General features: G+C 38.9%; 1 protein-coding gene across 5 annotated transcripts in view; it reads right to left on the bottom strand.

Moving 5' to 3' along the window:
• The window catches only part of Osbpl8 (oxysterol binding protein-like 8), a 132,508-nt gene that overhangs the window by 38,636 nt on the left and 81,113 nt on the right, over nucleotides 1-12,759 (bottom strand). For 4 of the 5 annotated variants that reach the window (XM_006513637.3, NM_175489.3, NM_001003717.1 and 1 more), the window contains one exon: nucleotides 2,856-2,926. In XM_006513637.3, the coding sequence (XP_006513700.1) occupies nucleotides 2,856-2,926 (71 nt within the window). Of the gene's footprint in view, nucleotides 1-2,855; nucleotides 2,927-9,965; nucleotides 10,578-12,308; nucleotides 12,458-12,759 lie in introns of all 5 variants that reach the window. The other variant, XM_006513638.2, reaches the window with a different exon arrangement.

The raw sequence follows: 12,759 nt of genomic DNA, 5'->3' as shown, positions 1-12,759 counted from the left end.
CTCAACAAATAGTCTTGACTTCTGCCCTTCCTTATCCTCAATCTGTGCTGGTTAGTTTTTATCAACTCATCACAAACTAGAGTCACCCGAGCAAGACTCTCAACTGAAGAATTCCCTCCATCAGATTGGCCTGTGGGCATTTTCTTGACTAATGATTGACTAATGGGAGGGCCCAGCCTGCTGTTGGTAAGGCTACACCTGGATTGGTGGTCCAGAGTGGTATAATAAAGCAAGCAGACTAAGCAAGCCGATAAGCAGCATTTTTTTGTTTTTCACGGTCTCTTCTTCAGTTCTTGCTTCCATGTTCTTAATTAAGTTCCTGCCCTGACTTCCCTCAGTGGTGGACTGTGACATGAAGTCTAAGCTCTACTCCCAGAGTTTGGTCACTATATTATCACAGCAATAGAAAGCAAACCAGAGCATCGTCTTAATTTTTTTTATATTTATTTATTTATTATATGTAAGAACACTGTAGCTGTCTTCAGACACACCAGAAGAGGGCATCAGATCCCATTACAGATGGTTGTGAGCCACCATGTGGTTGCTGGGATTTGAACTCAGGGCCTTCAGAAGAGCAGTCAGTGCTCTTAACTGCTGAGACATCTCTCCATCCCCCTCTTAATGTTTTTAAGGAGCTAAATCCCTGGATGAAGAGAATATCGCTGGATGAGATCTCCAGCCCTTTGTTACCCTTTTTGCTCCATCAGACTTATATTCTTCATCAAACTAAAACATAAAAATATACAAGTTTCCCTATTTGCTTCTTGGGAGGGGGGGGGCGGGCAGGCGGGCAGGCGGGCGTGTATTCATTTCTAAAGGCTCCAATGTTATGTGACATTACATTAAATAAATGTATATCTTAGTCTTGTTGATATGTCTTTTATTATAGGGGAATCAGCTATGAACCTTGCAATGAATTAAAAAAAGAAAAGGAGTACATTTTCCCACCTATATGACTAAACACTTCCTCATTATAGACATACAATGTACTGGGGTTGGAAGATGACTCACTTGGGAAGCATGAGGTCCTGAGTTAGATTCCCAGAACCCACGCAAAAAGGGTGTGTGTGTGTGTGTGTGTGGCCATGTGTGATTGTAATTCTAATGCTGAAGAGTGGGGAAGCAGATTCTCTGTGCTCACGGGAGCTAGTCTCACCTACTTGGTGAATTTCAGGCCAATGAGAGACCCAGTATGTTAGAGAAAAGATGGGTAGTGCCAAAGGAAAATCAATCAAGGTTGTCGTCTGCCCCTCACATGCCTACATGCACACATGTACTTGCACACATATACCCAATAAATAAATGTCCTGTGAAACTTTCATCCTAAACATGCACCTTGACGCTACAAATATTCGTAAAGTTAACTATACAGAGTATGGACACAGCAGGAATGAAAACATGCTATGTAATCCTTTTCACTATTCCTAAGAGCAGGAGCAGAAATATACGGCAGGATGAACAAGGCCTACTGCTATGGATAGCAGAGTTCACTGGGTTAAGAAATAGGTTTCTGGGATTGGAGAGATGGCTCAGTGGTTAATAGCACTGACTGCTCTCCCAGAGGTCCTGAGTTCAATTCCCAGCAACCACATGGTGGCTCACAATCATCTGTAATGGGACCTGATGGAGTGTCTGAAAACAGCTACAGTGTACTCATACACAAAATAAATAAATAAATAAATCTTTTTAAAAAAGCAAGAAAGAAATAGGATTTCTTTCAACCATTAAGTTGATTCCAAAAACTTTTAAGAAGCTCTCACCACTGCTACTAAATCTTATCAAAAAAAAGTTGGAAGTCAAATCCCTGGACAAATTTTTAAAATTCATTTAACTTTTATCAATCTATAGAGTGCTAGTTCTTCACTATACTGGTGTTTTAAAAAATACTAACATAGAATAACCATGTCCTATTTTAATTATAGGAGAGTATTGCAAAGATCTTTGTTCATTATCTGCTTAATGTATATGACCTGGAAGTTTTTGGTAGTTTCATGCAATGCAGACTCCTGTGGTGTTTTGCTGAAGCAAAACCCATGGGAGGACACACGATGTTTGGAGAGTATACATAGGACTTAATGGGCAGTGATGGGGCTCTTGCAAAGCTAGCTATGCAACAGTTCATTGGTCTCTCATCTTCGATATCTTTGCTTAGTTGAAAGAGGCACACAGGGAACTCCTGGCATCCCTGCTTTTCTGGTTGCTCCCTCTGACTTATGCAGATTCGGTAGAGGCTGGCTGGTTTTGCTGGATCATGTCACCACTGCTGACTCATGATTGGTATTCTGATACTACTGAACTGGACTGCTGGTATCCTAACAAAGGGAGATTAGAACTGCCCCCAAAGAACTACTTCTAAACAGGCCCACATCCCTTTATCCTATTTACCATCTTTTCTCACCTACCTTTGGATGGCGGACTAGGAGGGAGGGGAGGGGGAATCAAAATGTTTGAGAACCCTTATTAAAAGTAGGCTTTAAAAAAATCTAAGCCTACATGTATATATCTTGATGGTCATATAAATAAATTTAAAATACTTAAAAATGTCTTGTTAAAAACATTAAGCCTGAAACATCTCTGAGTGGAGCTATCAGATTTGGGGTTGAGAAGTTCTGCTGCAGCCCATGTACATAGTCAGTATTACTCCGATGAGAGCAATGGTTGCCAGTCAGTACACCCCAAGTACTCCACAGCACCTCAGTCAGTCCAAGTAGAGACCTTTATACTTTTCATATATACACGTGGTTTAAAAATACCAACAAAAATTTCTATCAACACTTAGAGAATTTCAGTTTAGTGCCTTCATTTTAAATGTCAAAAAACGTCCTATCACATACTGAGAACAACAGTACGCCTACCTTGCTCTTTGACATTGAAAGTGAAGAGTCATCTTTATTTTGAGAAATGTCTTCTTTTCCTCTTTCAAAACCTTTGGGAGAAATGGCAATATTCAATTAGTACAACTTTGAATATACAGTCATTAATGTTAACGAGCAAACATGAGCCACTCAATTTAGATATGCTTGCTATTTATTTGTACTCAGAGTTCAAACTACTATGGCTTATGTTCATCTCACTGCATTTCATTCAAATTAAGGTGGAGCCTTAGAACGCTCAGCCCGAGCATCACTGTCTCCTGAGAGGCTTCATCCAACAGCTGATGGACGCAGATGCAGACACCCACAGTCAAACACTAGGCAGAGCTCCAGGAGTCTGTGGGTGAGTGGGGGGATGAATTGAGGGAGCCAGAAGTATCAAGGACACCACAAGAAGACCTACAGAGTCAACTACCCTGGGCCCATTGGGACTCGCAGAGACTAAACCACTAACCAAAGAGCATTCAGGGGCTGGACCTAGGCCCCTTACACATATGTAGCATACGTGCAGTGTGGTCTCCATGTGGGTCCCTTAACAAGAGGAGCAGGGGCCGACTCTGAGTCTGTTGCCTGCCTTTGGAACCCTTTGCCCTAGCTGGGCTGCCCTGTCTAGGCCTCAGTGGGAGAAGATGAGCCTTAGTCCTGCTGTGACTTGATGTGCTGGGGTGGGTTGGTCACCATGAGAGGCTTCCCCTTCTCTGAGGAGAATTGGAAGCGTTTATGCAGAAAGAGGGGCTAAAATCAGGATATAAAGTGAATAAATTAATGAAAAAAACTAAGGTAGAGCCAAACTAGATTCTGTAGGTTTTTGTTTTTACTTGGAGGGATGGCTCAAGGGTTACGAACACTTGCCATTCTTCCCAAGGGCCTAAGAACTCTCATCAGGCAATTCAGGGATCTGTCAACTCCCTTCTGGCCTCGCACTTAACATATACATGGTATTCATCAACACAATCAATCACATGTATATATTAGGAAAAAGAAAATTTAAAAGGGCAAAGTTATGAACAGGGAGGAAGAAGTTATGAACGGTGGAGTTATGAACGGTGGAGGAAGAAGGGGGTGGATCTGGGAAACGTTACGGGGAGGATGGAGGGTGAGTATGCTCGTATGACAGAACTAGGTTGCATGCATTGAGACATTCTTAAGGAACAAAGAGAATGGCAATGAAGAGTTCTCGAGTCCACCAGTGCCAACCTGAATATTACTTTCTGTGCTACTGGAACAATTCACATGATATCATCCTCTTAGACCTTTTAGCCTAGCAAGCTTTTTTTTTTTTTTTTTTAAAGATAGGCCCTGGTGTAGCCAAGGCTAGCCTTGGACTCAATATAGAGCCAAGAAATACCTTGAACTTCTGATTCCCACTGCCTCCACTTTCGGAGTGGCGGGCTTACACAGGCTTGCACCGCTCCACCCAGTGTACACAGTTATAGGGAACACAATCACTGCCATGCACAAGTTAGAAATGTCTTCTGCAAACCAAGATACATCCCCAGAATGCTAGTGAGCTGATTTCTGAACTGAAAAAAAAAAAAAAAAAAAAAACATCCAAGTAAGCTTTTCACTCTTACTGTCAACTAGAAAGATATTTCATAAGGTGATAAAGAAGGGTGGGAAAATAAATCTTCAATAAGAATACATCAAAGAGGGGAGAAGGCACAGGAGAGGACATGGCAGGGGAGGAGGGAGAAGGGAGAAGGAAAGGAGAAGAAAAAGAAATAAGAAGAGGAAGAGAAGAAAAGGAAGGGAAAGAAGAGGCAAGAGAATACAATCAACCAACCAACCAACCAGCCTGGGTGTAGGGCACGTGCCTGCAGTACCAGCTATCTGGGAGGCAGGGGCACGAAGAATAGTTGAATCTAGCAGCTTGAGACCAGGTTAGGTAATACAGTGAGATGCCATCTTAAAAGGGGAAGTAAATATCTAATAATGTGTTTATTATAAGAATTAGATGAACATGTATATAATGTTGACTCTGACTTCTAAACAGTCTAAAACTGTGAATCTAGAATTCACAAACAGGGCTGGAAAGACTGTGGTTATGAGCATTGTTCTTGTAAAAGCTTGGGTTCAGTTCCTGGCACCCACATAGTGGGGTTCCTAATCATCTGTAATTCCAGTTCCAGGACATTCAACTCCTCCTTCAATCTCTGGGGACATCAGGCACACACAAAGAGCATATATATATACATATATATATACATAAATATATGTGTGTGTGTGTGTGTATGTATGTATGTATACACACACACACAACAACAAAAGGCAGACATAAAAATAAGTAAGTCTAAAAATACTGATGCTCCTTTTACTTGTAGGGCAGAGTGTTAGCTCTTCCCATGTCACAAAGATGAATCAACAACAGGACCAATGCCCGAAGCATTTCAAAATGATTTCTAATTTATTGTTTGATGTTTATAAATTTTAATTCTATTCTATCTTATTAATTCTAATATTTTTACTAAAATAAATCTGTAGCATGAAAATATTTCTCTCTCTAGAAAAAGTAAAGATTACTCAGTTTGAATATGGGGGTGGGGAGATTTTCATAACTGCAACATGGATTTTCAGATGAAAACTTACAGGAATTTGAAACTTAAATATAAAGTGAACTAGAAGTTACAAAATTAAGCTTGAAATAAAAAAAAAGTACTCAAAGCAATAAATACACCCATAAAGAATTCTCAATACTAATGACTAACACAACGTCAGGACCCTCTAAATATACACATGGAAGAACACATAAGACTTCAGATTTCCCAGTGTTGTTTTAGCCTTGGCTCAATCTGTATCAACCCACTTACTAGGTTAAAAAAAAATCCAGCTCACTGTGTCTACATCCACATATTATTTCTAAAATAGAACCATAATGAAAAGAAAGCTATAAATTAAACTTTGTGTGTATGTATACTCTTTCCTGTGCTTGTGTGTATGTGTGACTAAGTTTCCTGTCTGTGTGTCCCATGGCTGGCGTCAGTGTCTTTTCAATTACTTTACACTTTATTTTCTGAGATGAGCTCAGTCTTGCTCTGAACCTTGTCCATCTGGCTACTTAGCCAGAAATCCCCAGCAAGTCTCCTGTCTCCACCTTCCCCGCGCTGGACCACAAGTATGCTCTGCTATACCTAGACTGTGCGTGAGTGCTGGGGATCTGAGCGCAGGCCCTCAGGTTTTCATAGAGCACCTTGCCAGCTGAGCCATGCCCAGCACTACAGCAAACAACCAACAATGTCCAAACTGTTAGAAAACAGTATTCATGAACCTACATTATATACGACTTCTCAAACTAAATAAATGAATTCCATTTTAACAGTGTCATATTTTGAACTTGCAAATCACATAATTTGCTTCATATCATAGTGTATGATTAAATTCAAATTATTTTTAATTTTATCTATAAATGAGGAAGTTAAATGCTTTTTAAAATATGCAAATCTGGCCAAATTCCTTAAATGTTAACTAAAATTTTAAAAAAGCAGATGGTCAACATAAAATATACAAAACATATAAAAAAAACACCCCTCTAAAATAAAAAATTTCCAAACTGCATACTGGGTTTCCATGGGAAATTCAACACAGTAATGTAAAAAAATTGTTGCTAGTGTTGATGCTAGATCTTCTCATGAGACTGGATAGATCTTAATTCCTAAAAAGGTACAAAATGATCTATCCTTTAAAAAATGTCTGCCATAAAAGTTTGAGAGTCAGGACCTTTCCTTTAAGTCTTATGCCATGAAGTATAGTTAGTAGAGTGCTCAGCAGCAGGCAAGTATGGTGGTGCTCACCCTTCCTCCCAGCACTCGGGGAACACAAGCTGCTGGATCTCTGAGTTGAGGACAGCCTGGTCTACAGAGCAAGCTGCAGGCCAGCCACGTGAGAGCCTGTCCAGGCCACTACTTCCTACCATGTGACAGAAAAGGCTGCTGTCTAGAGGGGAGGCAAGGACTCCAACAGAGACGGGTGACAGTCCCACTGCTGTCACAAGGAAGGCAGGTAACAGCTGAGAACACACAGTTCTTGTCCGGGATCCGAACTGTAGAGCTTGGACAAGCAATTGAAGCCAGGGCTGCCACAGGGGAGGACGCTGGAAGAGAGTGCCACAGTACTCTCTAAAACCAGAATAACTGAGGCCTCTCCAAAGCAGTCTCATCAAAGCTACAACAAGAGAATTCCCTAATGACAGAATCAGTCACAGGTAACTTGGACACCTACGGTAGCCTTTGTTCTAATGTTTCCATATTTGGAATAGGCTCACAATAATTCTACTGAAGAGAACGCTTCTGTCAGGTAATTATAAGTCCATGTCAAGTTGTGTTTACTTCTAGTGACTTCAGTTTCTTGTCTAGATAAATTTTATATTAGATAATTTCTTAGCACACAGAGTTTACTTCTACTAAAACAGGACACTGGTTCTGAGTAAATGAGCTTTCTAAAGAATACAAATGCTAGCATCATTGACAAGCTGCGTCACAGGAGCAAACTCGGCTTGCTAACCATTGCTGTTTAGATATAACAGCAAACAGTTTATGCTGCTTTGGTCTTTTTTAAAAAACTGCTTGTACTTCTACCAACGCAAGTTTAACTAACAGCCATATGCTGAAGACCCAAGAACTATAAAATGTATGGTAACAAAGGCTGAGGGTCCGGAAGGTGGGTGAGCAGGTAGCAGAACTTGCCAGCCACTCACCATGACAACCTGGGTACAATCTCCAGGACCCACATAGTGGAAAGAACCAAATCCTGCAAGGTGCTCTCTGACCTCGACATGAGCCCACAGCCTGCTCTCTCTCTCTCTCTCTCTCTCACACACACACACACACACACACACACACACACACACACACTAAATAATTGTAACTTTAAAAGTGTTTACTATTTATCTGTGGATATTTTGCTTGAGTTTATGTATGTGTAGCACATGCAAACCTGGTACTCATCGAGTCCAGAAGAAGGTGTCCGAACATCTGAAACTGGAGTTATAGGCGCTGTGAGCCACCATGTGGTACTGGTTATGGAACCTGTGTTCTCTGAAGGAGCACTCAGTGCTCTTAACCACTGAACCATCTCTCTGGGCCTGAATAATTCTAATTTTTTAAAATTTAAGAAAATTTAAAATTTAAGAAGTAAAACACTATTTTTAAAAGCCTGAAGTAAAGTCTTTTATAGGTGATTTCTTTGCTAAGGATTTCCCACAATTCTTAGGTAGTGTTCTAGAAACAAGTACAAAAGCTGTAAATAAGATCTGAGATTTAGAGATATAATTAGATCCTAACTAAGCAAAGCATACTGCATCACAATGGTATAATGAGCACGCAGGCAAGGGCGGAGCTCTAGAATACAGCTCATTATCAACAAAATAATGCAGTTATTGGTAGAAGGGTGTGGGAGAGAAAGATAGAGATAGAAGCAGAAACAGATAAAATTTCCTATAAAAACGAAAAATGAAAAAGTAACTGCTGTATAAGATAAAGTTATCTTCAAATATCACTGTGGTAGAATTAATTCTCCTTTAATGCTACTATATGAAAGCAAACGCATCTAAAATAATCTTTCAGAACAATAAAATATCTCAAAAGGCATCAGATGTCTATTTCTTTTTACCTTTAACTTCAACACATAACACAAAGCCCTTTCTCTGGGGCACCTCACTCTACTGCTTGACTGATAGAGCGGACACTCTGAAGAGCTTTTCTCACAGCACACACAAGAATCCCTACAGGACTTCTCTGCTGGAAGAACTGAGTGAGAGACTCAGCACATCATTTACTCCTCTGACAAAATAAACTCACAACAATGCCTTCAAGTTTCCTTACTTTGAAGTTTTATACCAAACTTTCACACCGTCAGGTTTCTATTGTTTACGAAGGTCACTGATTATTCCTTAATACTAAACAGATCTTTGGTGTGAAGGTCAACAAATGGCATGCGCTACTATACCTAGCAACGGCACAAAAAACAGTCTGGAAGATAAACACAAGACAGGAACAAGTCTCGTGCAAAAACACAGGCTGCACATACAGTATTAAAAGCTACACTGTATTTTAAAGTCACTTCTGAATAAGGACACACTAAAGTTTACACTGCTTAAGGACATAAACGACCCATGATCGGAACCACACTATGTTAAGAAGACAATACAGATTAAATACTATTCAAAGCTTATGCTACTTAGGTATAGCTTAGAACCATGGGCTTTTATTTTATTTTATTTTTTTGAAAACATTGTTAGAAAAGAATCTGAAATTAGTGAATTTATAATTTATTTAATGTTTAGGTATCTCAAAACAATGCTTTATTGTCATTATAGTTATTCACAAAGACCCAAAAAGGTTAGGGGTAAAACTAAAACTCTACTTCAAATTCAAAAAATGTAAATGTCAATATATATATTTATTTATTTTAGTTAATATTAAAATGAATAACCAAATATTTGTCACAATAGTTTTCAAATATAAGCTCAAGTTTTCTACATCTTATTGACCATTTAATGCCTAAATGATAGCTTTAAAGTATCTAATTTCATTTAATAAATATTATACTGTATATAACATATAATTTTCTTAGCAAAAATTAACTCCACATGAATAAGTCTAGCAAAAAATATATACCTAGAAAACTTTACTGTCGTCAAGAATTAAAAGGTTGTAAGAAAAGCACATATGATAAACATTAATTATAATGACTCCTTTACAGAAATGGCTAATCATGTTAAATGTCTGGCTTTCATCTGCTAATACCTCTGTCAATACCATTTCTTTACAGGAATATATATGTATTATATATCAAATTCGGAAATGTTTTAACTGTCATCAGGGTCATATATTTACTACTACATTAAATCAAAATGCACATGATAAAAAAATCAAGATTCATATTTTACTGACTCGGAGCTCTCAAGTTTCAGCTGAAGAGACTAGTACAAGAAGATGAGGGAGAGCCCGGCTACAGATAGGCAGCTACTGAAAGCTAAGCTTTCACAACACACTTGTTTAAATGAAACATGATGTTAAGATTTTAAAAATCCCCGTATTATTTTCATTAAGAAAATGTAAGAAATTAAGGCAAGAACACAAGATGAAACAAACCAACCTTGTAAGGAAGGAGAAAGTTCATTGTATCCTCCAAACGAAGCATTCCGGACGAGCTTTCGGCCATCAATTCGTGGAGGGAATAAAACAGACGAAACCCCAGTACATGAAGAAAATCTACGATGCTGTGAACTCTCTTCTTTCATGGTTTAGAAGGTCTATTTAATATAGATGCTCACCCAGAAGGCTAATTAGCCCAATATGGCAAAGACAGGCTTTTCTCTCACATCCAAATGTAGCAAACCAGCACAAACAAAGGACACACACATTTAACAGCAAAGGAGGACCAGAGACTGTCAAATCAGCAATAAACAGATAGAGAGACTGACGGCAAAGGCACTGAGCCAGACAACTGGTTCCTTTTTAAAAACGAGTTGATTAAAGGGCTATTCCACTAATGCTTTACGATTGTATCAAAGAAACGATGCCCTGCACTGAGCTGCTCACTGCTCTAGAAAAACAAAGCAAGATCAATACTTAGCCATTTTCGATGAAGTAATAGGGTTCTTTCTTCTCTCAAGACGACAAGCCTGTCATTACATCTATTATATTTCTGTAGTATCTGGCCACATCTCCCTCTTCTCCCGACTCTTCTCTTTCCAGCTTTTGGTTACTTCAAAAACAGATCCCAACATTATACTGTTTATCTTTACTGAAGCTTCTAGATTTATATCTAATCTGCTGCTTGTCTTGGCCATGATTAAAATTTCACAAGGAAAGATATTCTTTCAAGTACAATTTTGGTGGATCAGAGCTGCTAAAGCAGAGAATTAACATGTAAGTTTTACTTCTAAGAGGAATACAGGAGTCTTAGGGCACCGTGAATGTGAGCCAATCAACACAGAAGATTAAACGACAGCATAAAGACGCCGCACACCCTTGGAGCATTAGCTGCTTCACTTCCTCTCCCCTGTGTTTGTTCAAAATACATAATCTACCAATGACTTCTGTCCATACAAAAACAAATCATTTGTTATCTCAAAAGTAATAACCTATACCATCTCTTTATGCCTAACTTTTAAAATTCCCAAGAACTCATTTTATTAAATTACTTTTGCCTTACCCTATCTTACTCCATTCAAGTTAAACTTAGTGGTTTATTCTTATAAGAACTTTGCCCTAAGATTCAGTTTCTTTCTTACCATGCACACACTTTAAATCTGAGTTTGGTTCATATAAAACATCAGTCCATATAACCTTAAGAGTATTTCTTCTTAAGGGGGGAAAAGCATTTAAAAACTCAGTTTCCAATAATGTGGGTGGTACATGCCTTTAATCCCAGCACTCAAGGGGCAAAAGCAGGGGGTCTACATAGTGAGTTCCAGGGCTACATATAAAACAACCAAACTTCCTGTATAATGCTATCCCTGCCCACCTTGGGCAAAGGCATTTCAAAAATCATTGTTAAATTAAGTTTATGGAGCTGTGGTGCTGTCATCTGAGGGCCTCTGTTTTTGCCTTGTTTCACTCTTCCCCATACCATAAAATGGAAATTAATAACCATAGACAATCAGAAAATTATAATTAATTCATACAGTTAGTGCTTGCCTTTAAAGGAATAAAGAAGGTATCACAAAAGGCATTATCCTCTTACAGTTAAGTAGGGTTTAAACTTAATAGGGTCTCCATTTCCTTATCTATAAAATACTAAGAGTAGCATCTATATTATAAGATTATTGTGTGAAGTCTACAAAGGTTCCGGGTAAAAACATTAGAATACTGAGTTCTCTCCTAAAGTTCAAGGAACATCAGAGGAAAGAAGTTGCTTTTGCTTTTGTTTTTAATGACCATAAACAAGGATGGGAATACAACTGCAACACAAATTTGACAGTGAACCTAAGATGCACAAATATAGGTGCAAAGAGGCACAAAAGCCATGTCACACGTCAGTCTTTATATCAAAAAGTCCTTTTGTATACAATTCACAGCAGCAAATTACACTGGATTGCGTGTCAAATGGATGAAGTAATAATTTAAAATATTCAAGTGAGACACACAAGCAATGTCTTTAATATCTCAAAGAGAATGGTGTCCCACTTAGAAATCTTTTTGTTTGTTTGCTTGTTTGTTTGTTTTTTGAGACAGGGTTTTTCTGTGTAGGCCTGGCTGTCCTTGAACTCAGAAATCCGCCTGCCTCTGCCTCCCAAGTGCTGCGATTAAAGGCGTGCGCTGCTGCTGCCACCACCACCACCCAGCCCCATTTAGAAATCTTAACCCTGCCAAACTCTCAATTATGCACATTAGAATATATTAACAATATTTAAGATACTATAGGTTTCAAAATCCTACTTTTCTTTCATGTTTTATTTACTTTTGCATGCTTTTAAAGAGTCATCAAGCGCACCTCTTGTCACTTGTGGTTCTAATACAGAGTCAAATTTGATGCACAAAGGATGCAGTGTTCAGAGGAGTTCTCCCCCCAAGCGTCTGTATCATCTCCAACCAGATGCTATGGGACTCTCTCCCCAAGCCGCTCTTCTCTGTCTGGCAGAACTGAGACAATTCTCATGTAAATAATTTCTTCTAGAGCTTACTTCTGTCCAGCACACTTAGAAAAGACTGTACAACATACACTGTACAGCATATATACTGTACAAAAAAAAGGTAACAGTAAATCAGCACTGTTTAGGATATAAAAGATCACCAAGTCAAATAGCTCCTTTCACCAAAAAGTCCCCTACCAGGGTACCATCTTTCTTGGGTCTCCTTCACCCAGGTTCTTCTCTGGCCTGTAGCGTTTCCTAGTGTCTATTAGAATTGTCTCTTTCCCTAGACTCACAGTTGAGTTAACTGAC

Source organism: Mus musculus, chromosome 10, assembly GCF_000001635.26.
Source record: "Mus musculus strain C57BL/6J chromosome 10, GRCm38.p6 C57BL/6J".
NCBI classification, from domain to species: domain Eukaryota; kingdom Metazoa; phylum Chordata; class Mammalia; order Rodentia; family Muridae; genus Mus; species Mus musculus.
The sequence above is the reverse complement of the archived record's forward strand: the minus strand, read 5'-3'. Positions and strand labels throughout refer to the sequence as shown.